At 41.0% G+C, this 17,587-nt stretch overlaps 1 protein-coding gene across 5 annotated transcripts in view; it reads left to right on the plus strand.

Annotated features, from left to right (window-relative positions):
* Nucleotides 1–17,587, plus strand: part of LOC140481571 (dachshund homolog 1-like) — a 593,017-nt gene that overhangs the window by 435,563 nt on the left and 139,867 nt on the right. For 3 of the 5 annotated variants that reach the window (XM_072577986.1, XM_072577987.1, XM_072577990.1), the window contains one exon: nucleotides 12,528–12,683. The exons of the other annotated variants lie outside the window; for them this stretch is intronic. In XM_072577986.1, coding sequence (XP_072434087.1) covers nucleotides 12,528–12,683 — 156 coding nt within the window. The remainder of the gene's footprint in view (nucleotides 1–12,527; nucleotides 12,684–17,587) is intronic. 5 annotated transcript variants of the gene reach the window in all.

Below are 17,587 nucleotides of genomic sequence, written 5' to 3' on the forward strand. Positions count from 1 at the left end.
AACACTAATGATGGAATGAGGAAAGTTAGGTATGTGTAAAAGGCCAGAGATAAAAGAATACAAGATTCTCAGATCTTCTGTTGATTGTAATTTACTAAACGCAACATCAGAAAGGTTTCAGTGTCAGCGTTTTGTAGGCTGAAGAATTGCTTTGTCCAAGGATACTAGAGTCATCCAGTCATAGAGTTGTACAGCACACAAACAAACTCTTCGGTCCAAGGCATTCATGCCAACCAGATGCCCTAAATTAATCTAGTTTCAGTTGTCACATATCCCTCTAAACACTTCCTATTTATGTATCCATAAAGATTAATTTTAAATGTTGTAATTGTATGAGCTTCCACCACTACCTATGGCAGCCCATTCCAAACATGCACCACCGTCTGCATGAGAAAGTTGCCCCTCAGGTCCCTTTTAAATCTTTCCCTGCTCACCTTAAAGCTTTGCCCTTTAGCTTTCCCCGCACTCTGGGAAAAAGACTTTGGCTATTAACCCCAACCATAAACCTCTGTAAGGCCACGCCTCAGCCTCCAATACCTCAGGGAAAAAAAACAGCCTGTTCAGCTTCTCCCGTTAGTTCAAACCTTCCAATCCTAGCAACATCCTTGTAAATCTTTCTGAACCCTTTCAGATTTAACTACATCTTTCCTATAGCTGGGAGACCAGGATTAAATGTAGTATTTTAAAAGTGGCCCAACCAATGTTTTGTTTAGCAATAACATGACATTTCATATATTCAGTGCATGAATATTCAGTGCAGGTAATGTGAATCCCACTGCCGTCTCCACCAGCTCTTCAACCATGCAATCATCTGCGCTATCATCCTATTCCTCCTTTCACTACAGTGTCACTGGGAGTAATCCAGATAGTACTAACCTTGAGGACCTACATTCTCTCTGCAGAACTTCGTCCCTTTCAATTCCCATATCATTAGTACCAATGTGTACAGTGACCTTCTGCCCTTTGTGTATATTCTGCATCCTCTTAGAAACATCCTTAACTCTGGCACCAGGCAGGCGACACACCATTCTGATGTCTCACTGTCAGCCTCACAAACGTCTGCCTGATCCCCTGACTAGAGAATCCCCTATCACAATCGATCACTTCAAACCTGATGTACCCCTCATTCCAATCAAGTGAGTAGCGGGTTTTGAGAAGATTTGTAGCGCAGGTTGAGGTTCTAGATTTATGTTTGCTCACTAAGCTGGAAGATTCATTTGCAGATGTTTTGTCACCCAACTAGGTAACATCTTCAGTGGGCCTCTGGGCAAGGCACTGTTGATTATTCCTGCTTTCTATTTATAAGTTTGGATTTCTATGGTTAGTGACATCATTTCCTGTGGTGGTGTCATTTCCTGTGGTGATGTCATTTCCTGTTTTTTTCAGGGATGTTAAATGGGGTCTAACTCAATGTGTTTGTCTAACTCAATGAACGCAGTCTGCAGCTGTCTCAGCAACAAACCCAAACAAGCAGACAAAACACATCCAGAAACCCTAGCCACTCTCCCCTACATCAAAGATATCTCGGGAACGACTGCCAGACTACTCAGACCCCTTGGCATTCTGGTAGCACACAAATCCACCAACACACTAAAACAGCAGCTAATGAACTTGAAAGACCCTATACAGACAAGCAAAACTAATGTTATTTACAAAATACCGTGCAAGGACTGTAACAAACACTACATTGGACAAACAGGCAGAAAACTAGCCACCAGGATACACTAACATCAACTAGGCACAAAATGACATGACCCTCTCTCATTAGTATATTTACATACAGATGAAGAAGGACACCACTTTGACTGGGACAACACATCCATTCTAGGACAAGCCAAACAGAGACACGCATGAGAATTCCTATAAGCATGGCATTCCAACTGGAACTCTATCAACAAACACATCAAGTTAGATCCCATCTACCAGCCCTGAAAAAAGAACAAGAATTGACATCACCATAGGAAATGATGTCACCAACCCAAAGAAACTCAAACATATAAATAGAAAGCAGGAATTATCAACAGTGCTTCGCCCAGAGGCCCACTGAAGATATTACCTAGTAGGGTGACGAAACATCTGGAAATGAACCTTCCAGCTCAGCGAGCAATCCTAAATCCAGTCAAGCCAGTGTCGGTACCAGAAACCTGGCTGTCAGTGATATATTTCCCTGAGACGCCACCACCTCCGATATTATCCAAAACAGCGTACTTGTTTGAAATGACGATAGCCACTGGAGACTCCTGCACAACCTGCCTACCTCCCTTACCTTTCCTAGTGGAAACCCATTTAACTTCCTAAAACTGCTATCCATCAGACCCCTGTTTTTGATAAATTCCTCATTGTCTCTAACTGCGGCTCCAAACAATCCATGCAAACTGATGGGATTCACAACCAAGTGTTCTTTGTGCAGACACGATCTTTAGGAATATAGAAATTCTCCCTGATGTCCTACATCTGACAGGAAAGGCACATAACTACTTTTGTTGGTGTCCATTGATTTAGAAATAAAAACTTCAGCCAAGGTTAATGCTCCTGATCACTAGCACGCTGGCTAGTGCCACTAACACACTACAACATAGGATATACGGATATAAAATCAGGTATTCCTATGCATAAGCATAACAGCAATTACCCAAGTTGTTGAATTGCTTTTCAAAGTGTACTTAGCCTCATGCAAGAAAAGTGACTGGGTGGGTCTGCAAATTCAGGAGAAAATTGGAGAGGAAGAGTTTAAAGGATAAAATATCTTCTGACAGAAATCTAGATTAGGCCTATCATGTGACTCAATGGTTTGGCTAATGGACAAGGATTCCAATTCCTCAGAAAATTGATGAGGTGACGTACCAAACTTCCATTTTTTTTTTCCATTTTGAAAGGGATATCAAACTGTTCAGTCAGACTAAAACCGTATCTTATTTATCACCCCGGTTACATAACATTGGCAACATGCTTCAACGGCACACCAAATTAGTCACACATCTTTCCCAAGCCCATTAAATTGTAAGTGTTGCTTTGTATTGCACTTTACTGAAAGTAGTGTTCATCAACATACCCAGTTCAGATGGTAGAAACACCCGTTGGGAAAGGCAGATCTTTTAGGTTTAAAATGCATTAGGACGGTTTTCCACTCTGCTCAAAAATTTATTCAGAACAGGACAAGAAAAACGAAAATGTAATTCCTACATTTTTTTAATAAGCTATTTTAATGGCAGTGAGTAAGTAAAAATGGCAAGGTTATTTAAAGCTCCTCTTAGATCAAAATAATCTGTCGCAGTGTTGGGGGGTGTAGGAAGGGGGTCTGCATTTAAGAAACCAATTAAAATATGTGATGCACTGTAATTATATAAATTCTACATTAATTACAATCTAATGAATAAGTTTGGGGGCTACATTTTATATATTATTCAAATACATATACTCTAGGGGTATCAATAATTCATTGCACATAAAGGCCAAATTAATTTATTTATTCAGAAAAAAAAATAGGATTCATGCTTTTCTTTTGAACAATGAATACTCAGCATAAATAGAGCTTCTTAGGATACAGCTGGCTTCTCTTTCCTGCAAGAGACAGGTTGAATGTTCATCTGATGTATGTGAAGATTGACACTGAACTTAACATTCATACATGATTGGATGACATCAATGCCACTAGAGTAAAAATCTAGACATAGCATAAGCAAGTCTGAAGCAAATCGCTGTGCCTCCATCAGCTCCTTTGTTGGTTGCATTTCACTGTTAAACTGAACAGTTAATCAGCATGAGCTTCACAGTAAGGTTTCTTATTTTAAATGTTTTTAAAAATTTTCTTATTTTCCTTATCATACATGTTAATCAGGTAGAAATTGAAAATGAGGGTAGAATGGAAGAGAAGAGGGATGAAAGGAGGCATTGTTGAAGAGAAGATTGTTCAGTAGATCAAGAAAATCTTGAGAAGAAATGGATAAAAGGAGCAAGTTACAAAGGTAAAGGCTAAAATAGTAGCTCCAGATGGTTGACTACAGTAAACAGGGGAAAACAAAGTCAGTGAGTGTTAAAGGATCTGAAAATGTTAGCAACGACATGGTAGAGGACCTGACTGAGTTAGGGATGGTGGGAGCCACAGAAAGATCTGGAATTCAAGAGGGAGTCCTGCATGATGGAACAAGTGCCTGATTATAGATATGATAGCAGTTTGTGATATTTTGGCTGAATTGTGGAAGAAGGGTGGGAGGCAGCTCAAGAGAATGTTGGAAATATCTTACCTTGAGATGCTATAGATGTGAGGTTGGGTTTCAGTGCCTCAAGGACAGAGGTAATGGAGGAAGAATTCATAACCAAAAGAAAACTGTCTTTGTAATGGATTGGACTCAGGGCAGGATAGTGAGCTTGGGATCTCCAGAGGTTGTGCAATTTCCTTACCTCTGGAATGAGCCTGAAATGACAGCCATGAGAGTTGCTAAAGTCTTGTATGGAGATGCAGAAGTGTTTGTGTGGGCTCAAGAGTTTTGCCATTATTTAGCTGGAGGCGATTTTGGTTTAGCCTGAGTTTGATATTGAATAGCAACTTCAAGAGATAACTTTATAACAAGAAATAGGACATTTAAATGTCTCTGTTTAACACCAGTTTCGGAAAACTTTGTGTGAGATGCTTGGTCTTTGCACAAGTGTTCTTTGTTGCACACATCTCATCAGCTTCTCATGAGGAACAAAACTACAAATAAAGTGCTCTTTTTGCTACTTGTACCGTTCTTGGGCATCATCCCTTTTCCAAGGTAATTGCTGCATCACGTTGAGGACCAAACTATTTACCAGTGGCTATTACTTACTGGTGGTTGGGAAAAAACTGTTTGTCAGAAGTAATGGTATTCTTGAGAATTCCATTTATGGTTTTGTGCAAGTAGCAAAGGCTTCTTTAGAGACTGACCAGAAAACACTCTGATATGCTTTTCTTGCTGTAATGATGTTACATTTGATAAGGCTGTGTTTATATTAAACTTTAGAGGTTAGGTGGGCCATAACCTGACCTCAGAGTGAAGTGACTGGAGATCCCCTGGAGCACTGCCTGGATTTTCACGCATTAGAACTATCTCCACTGGACGCTGCTTAAAAATGGATGATCTTATATTGAGTGTGTTTGGAGAAAGTAAGGACTGCAGATACTGGAGATTAGAGTCAAAAAGTGTGGCGTCGATAAAGCACAGCAGGTCAGGGAGCATCCAACATGCAGGACAGTCGATGTTTTGGGCATAAGCCCTTCATCAGGAATGACTGATGAAGGGCTTATGCCTGAGACGTCGATTCTACTGCTCCTCAGACGCTGCCTGACCTGCTGTGCTCTTCCAGCACCACACTTTTCAACTCTGACTGTATTTGGAGCTTATCTCACCCTGAAACATTTAAAATATAGCAACTGGGAGCAATAGTTTGCACAAGCAAATGGACATATTTGTACAGTGATCAGTCCTGAGCAAGAGTTAGGTAATTCAAACAAGATGCTGCTTCTTCAGAAGTCTAATGTCTATGATGTCAATATAACCCCATTGGAAGAATGAGGAAGAATCAGCAAGATTACCGACAGAGTCTTAAATTAGAAGCTGTGAGCATGTGGGTAAAATGAATTCAATACAACAATCTGCGAATTCAATCAAATGGGATTGTGGAAGTTTTGAAGTTGACCTTTATCTCAGACCAGTAAAATATCATTGTTTTTCAAAAATGGTGCTCCAGATTGGAGCCTCAGTTGTGCTAAGATATGTAAACCATTGTTGAAGTGTGATTTCCCAGTATAACCTTGTGATGCACAAGGCTCATTGTAACATTGAAAACATGGTCTGTGTGAGCTTATTTGTATTTCAGATTATTCTGTAATTCCTTTTTCTAGTAGAAAAGAGTATTTCCATTTTGACAGTGGTATTCTTCACTATCATTTGATTTATAATTACAACTTCAGGACTTGGGGAAATTCTCATTCAGGCAAAAGAAAATGTATTTTTTTCGTACAACGTTGATGTGTTAATACCAATAAACAGAAAAGGTCAAGTGTTGGTGTATCGACTGATAAATTTTAATTTAAAAAATGCAGTTATGTCTCATCTGATGTCCCCTTTGTAACTTCCTGTTTCTAGAGATATTATAATTCTCTGTTTTTAAATGTGAGAGTTTTGAGACCAGAAGAAACGAGGGACCAAATCCAAACCAAACAAGTGTGTATTCAGATAAGTCGCCGTTTTAACCTGAATGATGGATAATGAATATCTGGTGGGAGTCAGTTGAAGCAAAATAATTTGTGGGTGAGATGGAGTTAGGTTTAACATTTAATAAAATGAAAGCAGTTTCTAACCACCCAACCTTGTGGTTTTACTGCATTATCTTTGTTTCAAATGGATCCATTCAACTATGTTATCAAGACTTCAAAAAAAAATCAACAAGTGCTTTGAAAAGAGTACAAATGGACTCTGAGAGTGAAAAACTCCCAGGAACGAGTTGTAGGCTGCTGTGCTTTCTTTTTATTCTTGGCCTTGATCTAGCACACATCACAAATTCAACAGCAGTTCAGAGACCCCAGCAAAACAACATTTGTCACTGTCATATCAACATATTTATTAATATCAACCAGAGTAGAAGTTAAACATCAGCAAAAAAAAACTGCTGTATGATGTTGGCATTGAACAGGTAAGAGTAGAAATGTCAGCCTGTTATAATGTAGAATTGTCATAACACGGGTAGACTTTAGGATGGAAACTCATCAGCCATATTTTTTCCACTCACTCATCTTTCAGGAATTCAACCTGGGGACAGGAGTGAAAGGGAGTTGTGAAGGTTGGCCCATTGTTCACTTTGTATTTTTTAAAATCCCATCAGTAGTAGCCATGCCTGAAACTGCATTTTCAGCTGCCTCACCCCAACCTTTGGAATCACCTTCTAAACCTCGATACCTTGTGACACATCTCTCCTCTTTCAGACCCTAGTTGAAACCAGTTTGTGTGACTGAGCTTTTACTCACATGTCTGAGTGACTCCTTCTTTAGATCAGTGCCAAATTTTGGCTGATACCGTTCTTGTGATTCACCTTGAGACTTTTAAGACATGAAACTTTGATATGAGTGCAGGATGTTGTAAGTGGTGTAGGCTTCCACCTGGCAGCATAAGTCCCTACCCCAACTCCCTAATTTAGGGGGAGTCAGGCACATAGAAGTTTTACTTCACCTCATTTTTTACTCACTTCCAACAGCTGAGTGGAATTCGGAAGGTCCTACACTTTAAATGTCTGATTAATTGAAAACACAAAAACAAGAATCTAGCTTGAGCTGGTTTGAGCTGCTGCTTTATGTACATGCACAGATTTGTGTTTTTGTACAACTTGTTCCAGCCCTATCATTGTTAATTTATTGGTTTCTGCCTGTAACTCAGAATGTTAGATTTGCTGTATAATAATGAGCATAATCTCTACTCTAAATTAATCTATAGCCTATTCATTTTTAAAGCAGGTTATCACAGAGCAGTTCATAGTTAATATTCATTAAGGCTCCCAACATACTTTATACAGACTGGTTTTATCTGTATTAAGTCTTAATTCATATTAAATCTAAATTAATAGGTTTTGTGTCGCTGGAACTCGTAGGCAATTTGGTTTCATTAAAAGCCAGTATAATAGACATATACTGTTGATGTGGATTTAAGTCGATCTGCCATACAGATGCAATTTAGGCAGTAGACTTGAACAAAACTGGAAATTAGCACGTTTAGTATTCTCAAGACATAAATACACATCGTTTTGTGTGAAGTGTCTACCTCACTGGAATGTTAATGCTGATTAATAAATGGCAGAGCCAAGTTTATACTTCAGCGAAGGCAAACTGTTAACTTTGGAGATTTGAGCAAAGGATGAAGTCCCTTTTCTGGGCAGGGGGCAGAAAAGGACCAGTTGTGCAGGGGCAATACTCCCTACCCGAAGAAAGTCTAAAATATCTCCCAGTGCCAGATTGGCTTTGAATGAAATTTGATAGGAGAAAGTAAGGACTGCAGATGCTGGAGATCAGAGCTGAAAATGTGTTGCTGGAAAAGCACAGCAGGTCAGGTAGCATCCAAGGAGGAGGAGAATCGACGTTTCGGGCATGAGCCCTTCTTCAGGAATGAGGAGAGTGTGCCAAACAGGCTAAGATAAAAGGTAGGGAGGAGGGACTTGGGGGAGGGGCGTTGGAAATGCAATAGGTGGAAGGAGTTTAAGGTGAGGGTGATAGGCCAGAGTGGGGGTGGGAGCGGAGAGGTCAGGAAGAAGATTGCAGGTTAGGAAGGTGGTGCCTCATTCCTGAAGAAGGGCTCATGCCCGAAATGTCGATTCTCCTGCTCCTTGGATGTTGCCTGACCTGCTGCGCTTTTCCAGCAGCACATTTTCAGCTTTGGATGAAATTTGGGCAACTAACTTAAACCTTTTGTCTCTTATATATGTTAATGAGGGAGCTTAAAGCCCAATTGCCAAATGCAAATAAAGCTCTCTTCCAACTATTGGGCAGTATGAAGCAAAGTGAGTCCTGTTGGGAATGCTTTTAAAAGAAAATTACTCAATCCAGTGCCAGCCTTAACCAACTCAGCATTTTTAGTTTGGGATTGTCACCTATTGTGCACTTCAGGAGCCTTCAACATTAATGCCATCCTAATTCTATATTAAGGCAGCCAAAGGTCCAATTTGGTCCAGAAAGGGGAAGATGAAAATCAAAGTGGCTCATTTTCTGCTGGAGTTTCCTATTAGAGTTAATTGCTCCCAGTATGGAGCTGAAATCATGAAAGTGGTATGACACATGTTCTTCAGCTTGTTTTTGAAAGGTGAAATGCCTTTACGGAAAATTACAAAAGAAGAAAAATAAATCATTGTGTTTTATTTTATGAAACTACAAGTAATTTATTGTTCTGTAAATGTTGTGGATAAATGAAAACAATTATTCAAACTGTGCACTTAGACAAATAGTCAAAAGAAAAAAGGCACATGTTTTTGCTTAAAGAATGGATATTCGCGGATTATTTTAAAGCAACATTTAATGTTGTTTTGGTGAGTAAAGCAGCTAATAGTGGATGAAATGCTGGCATTAGGAGACTTTCTTTGTGTTTTTTTAGCTATGTTAGTTCTTGGTTGAACAATGAATCCTGGTAATATTACCAGGATCTTTTATCTGGGATGGTTGAGTCCCATGCAGTCAATGAGCTTGTCATCATTCACAGTGGCATTATTAACCTTGTCTTTCTGTTATGTATGTGCACACACTTCATTAAGCGTAGGTATAATTCTTAAGACAGGTACCTCACAGAATTCATCTGATCGTCCAAGTCAAAGATGTCATTATCATTCTTTGTTCAATCCATGAAAAATAACAAACACCAAAATCAATCGAAAGACAGAAATAAACAAAGCAGTAAAATGGAAATTCCTGAAAATGGCTTGACATTGGTCGATCCTTTTAGTGACAACAAGGTAGATATTTGTTTTGGAGTTTAATGAGCAGTGTGGATCATCTACCTGTGAGACAATCAAATGGCACTGTTTGCCCAGAGAATGTTTATAATGTGGGACTGACTATCACAAGGAGTAGTGGAGGGTTATAGCTCAACTGCATTTGAGGAGAAGAGACATATGTATGAGACAGAATTGAGTAGGAGTTAGCTGAAATGGCGTAGAGGGAGGCTGACGTGTAATGCATACACCAGAGTGGGGCAGTTGTGATAAATATCCTAATTTTGCTGTAAATGTTAGGGACTTCTATGTAACTTTTGTCCCAGTGAAACCAATGAGATGAAAGTCAAGCACTCTAAACTCACAAGATTAGTGTCCCCTCCACCCACTTGCAGGGAAAATGAAAAGTTCCTCTAATATATCTTAAGGTGTCTGTATTGAACTCCTTGTAACCTGAAGATAGTTTTCCAATTTGCTGTCACAGCCCATCACATTTCACATTTATATGCCCAGAAATACCTTCCTATTCTGTGTATCTTTCAATTTCTTAGCCATTGTGTCCAGTAGCATGATGGCTCAGTGGTTAGCACTGCTACCTCACAGCGCCAGGACCTGGGGTTGATTCCAACCTTGGACAACTATCTGTGCATGTTTCCTCTGGGTGCTCCGGTTTCCTCCCACAATCCAAAGTTGTGCAGGTTAGGTGAATTGGCCATGCTAAATTGTTTGTAGTGTTCAGGGGTAAATATTGAGTAATAGTTGAGGGGAATGGGTTTGAGTTATTACTCTTCAGCGGGTTGATGTGGACTTGTTAGGCCAAAGGGCCTGTTTCCACATTCTAAGGATTCTGTGGTTCTATAGTAAGACTATTATCTGATCTCTGCATCATTATCCACAAGGTGTCAGAAGCAAAAGCTGACTTTGTCCGTCAAAATAGGATAGCTCTTGTCATTCAGAAAATATTTGCACTTGTTGATTCTATTTTCAATACACTTGAAATGGATATGAAAATGTACCTTTTGTGTGTGTTTCTTATGTGGGCCAAGTGGTTTGTGGGCCAAGAAAAATGCATGGGTTTTGAACCGGAGGTGAATGTCTGAATTATCTGATTCCTAACACAAACTCAGTCCAAGCTTGACCAGTTAAAACCATAATTGAGGTAGGAAGGTGGGTGCAGGAACCAAACCTCTCCAAGAAGGCAGATTAGAACTTTTTATATTCTTTATGATGATAAGGTGCACTTCTCATTATTGTTCTTTTGGAATGTAACTATATTAAACATTACTATGGTGTGATGTCAGTTACGTAGGCCGTATGTCCCATTGGTTGGTGGACCATATCAAGCTGCACATCCTATTGATTCACAGTAGGCAGCATGTTAAACCAGTCATTTATTAAATAATGCAGACCATGCTAAGAGTGACATTGGAAATTAATTTAAGATTGTGTATCAGGACCACTGTCTCATGCATTTGTCTGTGCTATAAGTTACAGAAATGCAAGCACATAACCCTGTTTTTAAGCAGTCAAACAAACTTGTGAAACTTGAAAGGATTCAGAAAAGATTTACAAGGATGTTGCCAGGGTTGGAGGATTTGAGCTAGAGGGAGAGGCTGAATAGGCTGGGGCTGTTTTCCCTAGAATGTCAGAAGCTTTTAGAGGTTTACAAAATTATGAGGGGCAATGACAGGGTAAATAGACAAAATCTTTTCCCTGGGATTGGGGAGTCCAGAACTAGAGGGCATAGGTTTAGGGTGAGAAAGGAAAGATGTAAAAGAGACCTAAGGGGCAACTTTTTCACACAGAGGGTGGTACATGTATGGAATGAGCTGCCAGAGGAAGTGGTGGAGGCTGGTACAATTGCAACATTTAAGAGGCATTTGGATGGGTATATGAATAGGAAGGGTTCGGAGGGATATGGGCCTGGTGCTGGCAGGTGAGACTAGGTTGGGTTGGGATATCTGGTCGGCATGGACTGAAGGGTGTGTTTCCATGCTGTACATCTCTATGACTCTATGGATATGCATTAAGCCCTGTCCAATCTACCTGCCAGGTCCTGAGAATTATGATTGAGAGTTAATTGTTCTTGATGAATCTCCACGTCAATTATGGCCCAACCAATCAGCACCCTCTTTTAATGCAGCATAAAATAGTATCCATTATTTTCTAGTCTGTTTCTTGTATCCTATTTCTGATGAGCTCAAAACAAAATTACTCCTTTTCGCAACTCTGAAGGTTTTTGTATCATCAATCAATGTATCTACTGGTGGCTGTATTCCTGACATATTGGGAAATTTGGCAGCCACATCCAGCTAAGACTTCATTGGGTCCAGAAGATGAGACTCTTTTACATCCTTCCTCTCCCCTTTCCATCACCAACCCCTGAGGTTTCCAGTCGCCAGACGCTCACAACCATCTCATCCCTCCCTAACTAACGTCTCCAAACTCCACTCTGCATACTGTGCTCCAACTACAACACCGTCCCCCACAAACAAAAGCCAGCTTCCAAGAACCGATTCTTTCTGATTCAGATTCTGAGCCGTTCCCTCATAATTCTTCAATTTGACTCATTGGAGCAGTTAACCTGAAGGACTCAATCTGTGCTGTTTGACTGGTCGGTCAACAGGAACTTGCCGAGCTTATGGACAGTGTTGATCAATTGGTGACGTTCAAAACTCAAAACAAAATCCAACTGATCTTGAGCTGGTCAGCAAATAAACAGTTTGAAAAGGGTTTGTGATGCGAGGTTGGCAGAGCTGGTAGAAACATTTGATTTTGTAAATCACTTCCTGGAGTTTGTTGAGGCACATTTGGCCATCCTGCACGACTCTGCAGTTGTCAATGGAAGCCATTATTCTGCCATAAAAAGGAGGGGTTGCATATGATGGGGAACGGCGGATGGAAAGTAGACTTGGCTTTTCTCACTGCGCTTAGCTGTCACCTATCTGCTGCCTGATCATAGAAGGACAGTACTGGGTGTTCCCTAGGTGCAACCCTGATGGACGGCAGGTGTTGCGCTTCTGGCTAAAGCAGGAAATTGGGCAGAGGATAAGGAAGGAATGCTGATGAACTCACATTGTGTTCTCTTTCCTATCCTGCAGGTAGCAGCGATGGCTCCTGGGATAAAGATAAACTGCAGTCTCCCACTGGCCCATCGTCACAGGGCTCTGCCAGTCATCCTCCCCTCTCCAGCCAGCACAACCTTGCAGTAAACCACTCCCTCAACTCCCTGCAGCAGAACCACTTATTACCCAATGGTGAGGACAACTTTCTGTGTCATCAGATGTCCTTGTATATGCCATTTTAAAATTATTTTTGTAAGCCAACCCATGTTGAATAAGAATAGGGAACAAACAGCTCATTTCATCCTTTGTTGTCGACACCATTACGTCATGTCTCAGTCAAATGCTGTCAGCAGCTATTTGGTCACATAATGGAGATTATTGTCAACTGTTTCCCAGTGATATTCATCGCAATCAAAATTCAAGCCTAAAATTTATTTTTAAAAGAGCAAACTGCAGAGTGATGGAATTGATAGATGAATTTCATAAAACAAGTTTTCACTCTTTGTCTTTTAATTAATTATTTTCAGCATCACTGCGCACTCTTGGGTAGAAGATGATTCACCCCGCTACCCCGATGCTGCTCAATTCCCCCCCTTCCTCCCATCACCCAAAACCTCAGGAAACAAAGTCCACTAGAAATTGACTTGCTTTTTGCAAGGCACCCCCACAGCTATAATGCACGGTGTGTGGGATGTATATTTCCTAATTGTGGGAATTCTACCTCTCATTTGAGAGGAGTTCTGCATTTAGAAGCTGCCAGCCATCCTGATTGACTAGCATGCATCAACACTCCTGGTAAGTCCAAACTTCAGCAGTGGGCACTAACAGGACTACGGAACGAGGGCTGCACCAAGAGGCGAGTCCTGAAGTCTTATGGTGGGGTGGGATTCTAGAGCTTATGTTGGGACTTGGCATGTGTTGGTGCAAGGCTGGGTTCTATTTGGTACGTGAAAGGGAGAGTGAAGTGGCATGTTTGGGAGATGATCTCCTCCCTTCCATGCACACAGGGCAACCCGCTAATGAAGTAATCTCCTTTCCACCCCATCCTTCTGGTATTGTGCATGTTGGTCTTTAAGAACAGGCTGCGCAATCCCAGCTGCAACAGACGTATTTCAGAGCGAGCGAAGTATTTATTGGGGCCTGTGAGCTTTTTTAGCAAGTTCACATCACCCTTAATGATTTACTTAAATATGTCAGACAGACTGCCAATTTCAGCACCTACCCATGCTCCCTATTATGAGGATAAGTGCAGTGTGAATAGGAAAGTGACAGCTTGGAAAACTGAGATATTTCACATACCTCCCTACCAAAGGGGCATGTGATATCCACTCCTTTTGTAACACGCTTTCATAATGCAGGAGCCTGTACTAGATGTTATCAAACAAAGTTCCTTGAACCCAAGCAATAATCATTATTTTTATATCTCCGTACCGCTTTTAAAACACTTTAAAGAGAAGACTGTGTGGAAATTGAACTGGGAACAAGGGAATCCAGATGTATGTGACAGAGATTTTGTGTGTGTATTTCTGTGTGTGTGTGTGTGTTTCTGTGTGTGTCTGTCTGTGTGTGTGTCTGTGTGTTTCTGTGCGTGTGTGTCTGTCTGCCTGCATATGCGTGCATGTGCTGTTAGGGAGATATCTTCTATGATTATGATCCAACAGTAACAAAATATCAATGCTATATTTACTGGTCAGGATAATGTGTGACTTAGAGGAGAAATTACAAATGGTGCTGTTCCTACACAACTGCTGCCCTTGTGTTTCTAGGTAGAGGTCATAGGTTCATTAGGTACTGTTGAAGGAGACATGGCAAGTAGTTGCAGTGCATCTTGTAAATGCTACACACTGCAGCAACTATGCGGTGGTGCAAGCAATGAATATTTAATTTGGCGGCACGGAGGCTCAGTGGTTAGCACTGCTGCCTCATAGCACCAAGGTCCCAGGTTCAATTCCAGCCTCGGGTGACTGTCTGTGAGGAGTTTGCACATTCGCCCCATGTCTGCGTGGGTTTCCTCCGGGTGCTGTAGTTTCCTCCCATAGTCCAAAGATGTGCAGATCAGATGAATTGGCTGTACTAAATTGCCCATAGTGTTAGGTGTGTTAGTCAGAGGGAAATGGGTGTGGGTGGGTTACTCTTCGGAGGGTCGGTGTGGACTGGTTGAGCCGAAGGCCCTGTTTCCACGATGTAAGGAATCTAATAAAAAAATAAAAGTCAGAGCTGTGAAAACTCTATTATTCTGATCCTAGCATCTACTTACTGCCGGTAGAATAAATTTATAATCTCCTCCAATCTAGTTTTTTTAGTAATATTCAGGATCAGTTCCTGCAGATTGGAGGGTGGCTAATGTTGTACCACTTTTTAAGAAAGGTGGGAGAGAGAAAGCAAGAAATTATAGACCAGTTAGTCTGACCTCAGTGGTGGGAAAGATGCTGAAATCTATTATAAAGGATGAAATTACGACACATCTGGATAGTAGTAACAGGATAGGTCAGAGTCAGCATGGAATTATGAAGGGGAAATCATGCTTGACTAATCTTTTGGAATTTTTTGAGGATGTAACTCTGAAGATGGACGAGGGAGATCCAGTAGATGTAGTGTACCTGGACTTTCAGAAAGCTTTCGATAAAGTCCCACACAGGAGGTTAGTGAGCAAAATTAGGGCGCATGGTATTGGGGGCAAAGTACTAACTTGGATTGAAAGTTGGTTGGCTGATAGGAAACAAAGAGTAGTGATAAACGGCTCCATTTCAGAATGGCAGGCAGTGACCAGTGGGATACTGCAGGGATCAGTACTGGGACTGCAGCTTTTTACGATATATGTTAATGATATAGAAGATGGTATTCGTAATAACATTAGCAAATTTGCTGATGATACTAAGTTGGATGGCAGGGTGAAATGTGATGAGGATGTTAGGAGATTACAGGGTGACCTGGACAAGTTAGGTGAGTGGTCAGATGCATGGCAGATGCAGTTTAATGTGGATAAATGTACAGTTATCCACTTTGGTGGCAAGAACAGGAAGGCAGATTACTAACTAAATAGAGTCAAGTTAGATAAAGGGGCAGTACAGAGAGATCCAGGTGTTCTTGTACACCAGTCAATGAAGGTAAGCATGCAGGTACAGCAGGTAGTGAAGAAGGCTAATAGCATGCTGGCCTTCATAACAAGAGGGATTGAGTATAGAAGCAAAGAGGTTCTTTTGCTGCTGTACAGGGCCCTGGTGAGACCACACCTGGAGCATTGTGTGCAGTTCTGGTCTCCAAATTTGAGGAAAGACATTCTGGCTATTGAAGGTGTGCAGCGTAGGTTCACGAGGTCAATTCCTGGAATGGTGGGATTACCTTACACTGAAAGACTGGAGTGACTGGGCTTGTATACCCTTGAGTTTAGAAGACTGAGAGGGGATCTGATTGAGACATATAAGATTATTAAAGGATTGTGCACTCTGGAGGCAGGAAACATGTTTCCGCTGATGGGTGAGTGCCGAACCAGAGGACACAGCTTAAAAATACGGGGTAGACCATTTAGGACAGAGATGAGGAGAAACTTCTTCACCCAGAGAGTTGTGGCTATGTGGAATGCTCTGCCCCAGAGGCCCAGTCTCTGGATTCATTTAAGAAAGAGTTGGATAGAGCTCTCAAGGATAGTGGATCAAGGGTTATGGAGATAAGGCAGGAACAGGATACTGATTAAGGATGATCAGCCATGATCATATTGAATGGTAGTGCAGGCTCGAAGGGCAGAATGGCCTACTCCTGCACCTATTGTCTATTGTCTATTCAGTTTCAGTACATTTTTATTAATTGATTTCAGCCCCACACCTATCCTTGTCCCTCAGTTAATTCTTTCTGCAGAACCAGATGTTTGTTACTTGAGCTGTCTTTCTACTATTCCCTTCAGATGTCCTTTCTGATTTACGCACCTTGTGCAAAATGGAAATACTTGATTTTCTACCACTTCATATTCTACCACTTTAATTTTGAACTCATGCTCCCTTGCATTTGGGGCCTTTGTAATAATGAGTTAGTTTCTCAGGTCAAAAGATCAGAGGCTGAGAATTTTAGAGTGAGCAAATTCCCCTTCTGACCTTCCAGTGCTTGTCTTCCATCTGCAAGTCACGAGTGTGATGGGACTTCGTGAACCTACGCTGCACACCTTCAATAGCCAGAATGTCTTTCCTCAAACTTGGAGACCAGAACTGCACACAGTACTCCAGGTGTGGTCTCACCAGGGCCCTGTACAGCTGCAGAAGAACCTCTTTGCTTCTATACTCAATCCCTCTTGTTATGAAGGCCAGCATGCTATTAGCTTTCTTCACTACCTGCTGTACCTACATGCTTATCTTCATTGACTGGTGTACAAGAACACCCAGATCTCTCTGTACCTTTACCTAACTTGACTCTATTTAGTTAGTAATCTGCCTTCCTGTTCTTGCCACCAAAGTGCCTGAATCAATTCAACAGCCCTCAAGAACTAACTCCCGTTTTCAAGATACTTCACTGTTCATATTTTTGAAGGTTCATATCAAAGAATTTTGACAGTGTTTCAACTGGATACCTGAACACATTTTGTTTTCAAAAAGGGTCACTAAGTGGACTTTGGGCCTTTTACATTATAGAAACTTCTTTGAGGTTCTTCTTCACATGGCTTAAGCTAATTCCTTGGACTTGTTCATTGGAAATCACATGCACAAGTTTATGGCTTTGATGTAGATATTGTTTGGAGTTCTATTGGGGTGCTACCAATTGAGAGAGACAGAAGCTCCCCAGCTCATTCTCTACCTTTTTGAGAAAAATCTTTTGGAGACCTCAATGTGTAGTCTCAAAAACTGCAGCTATTCTCCTGAAAAGCTTCTGAATCATTAACATCTCCTGAACCACCGTGCTTAAAAGTCCCAATGTTTAGTACCAAGATGCTGACCAAAAGCCTACTAGAACTTTCATAGCTTATCCTTTTTTGTTCTTCAAAATATTTTTTTTCTATTTTAAATCGCTGCAAAGAAAGTTATTTTCCACTTTAAGTGGTCTGCATGTGTCAGCAGTTGGGATGCTGTATAGAAGTGTAAGTACTCATACTGTCCTTTTCAAATTGTGCA

Source organism: Chiloscyllium punctatum, chromosome 9 (genome assembly GCF_047496795.1).
Source record: "Chiloscyllium punctatum isolate Juve2018m chromosome 9, sChiPun1.3, whole genome shotgun sequence".
Classification (NCBI taxonomy): domain Eukaryota; kingdom Metazoa; phylum Chordata; class Chondrichthyes; order Orectolobiformes; family Hemiscylliidae; genus Chiloscyllium; species Chiloscyllium punctatum.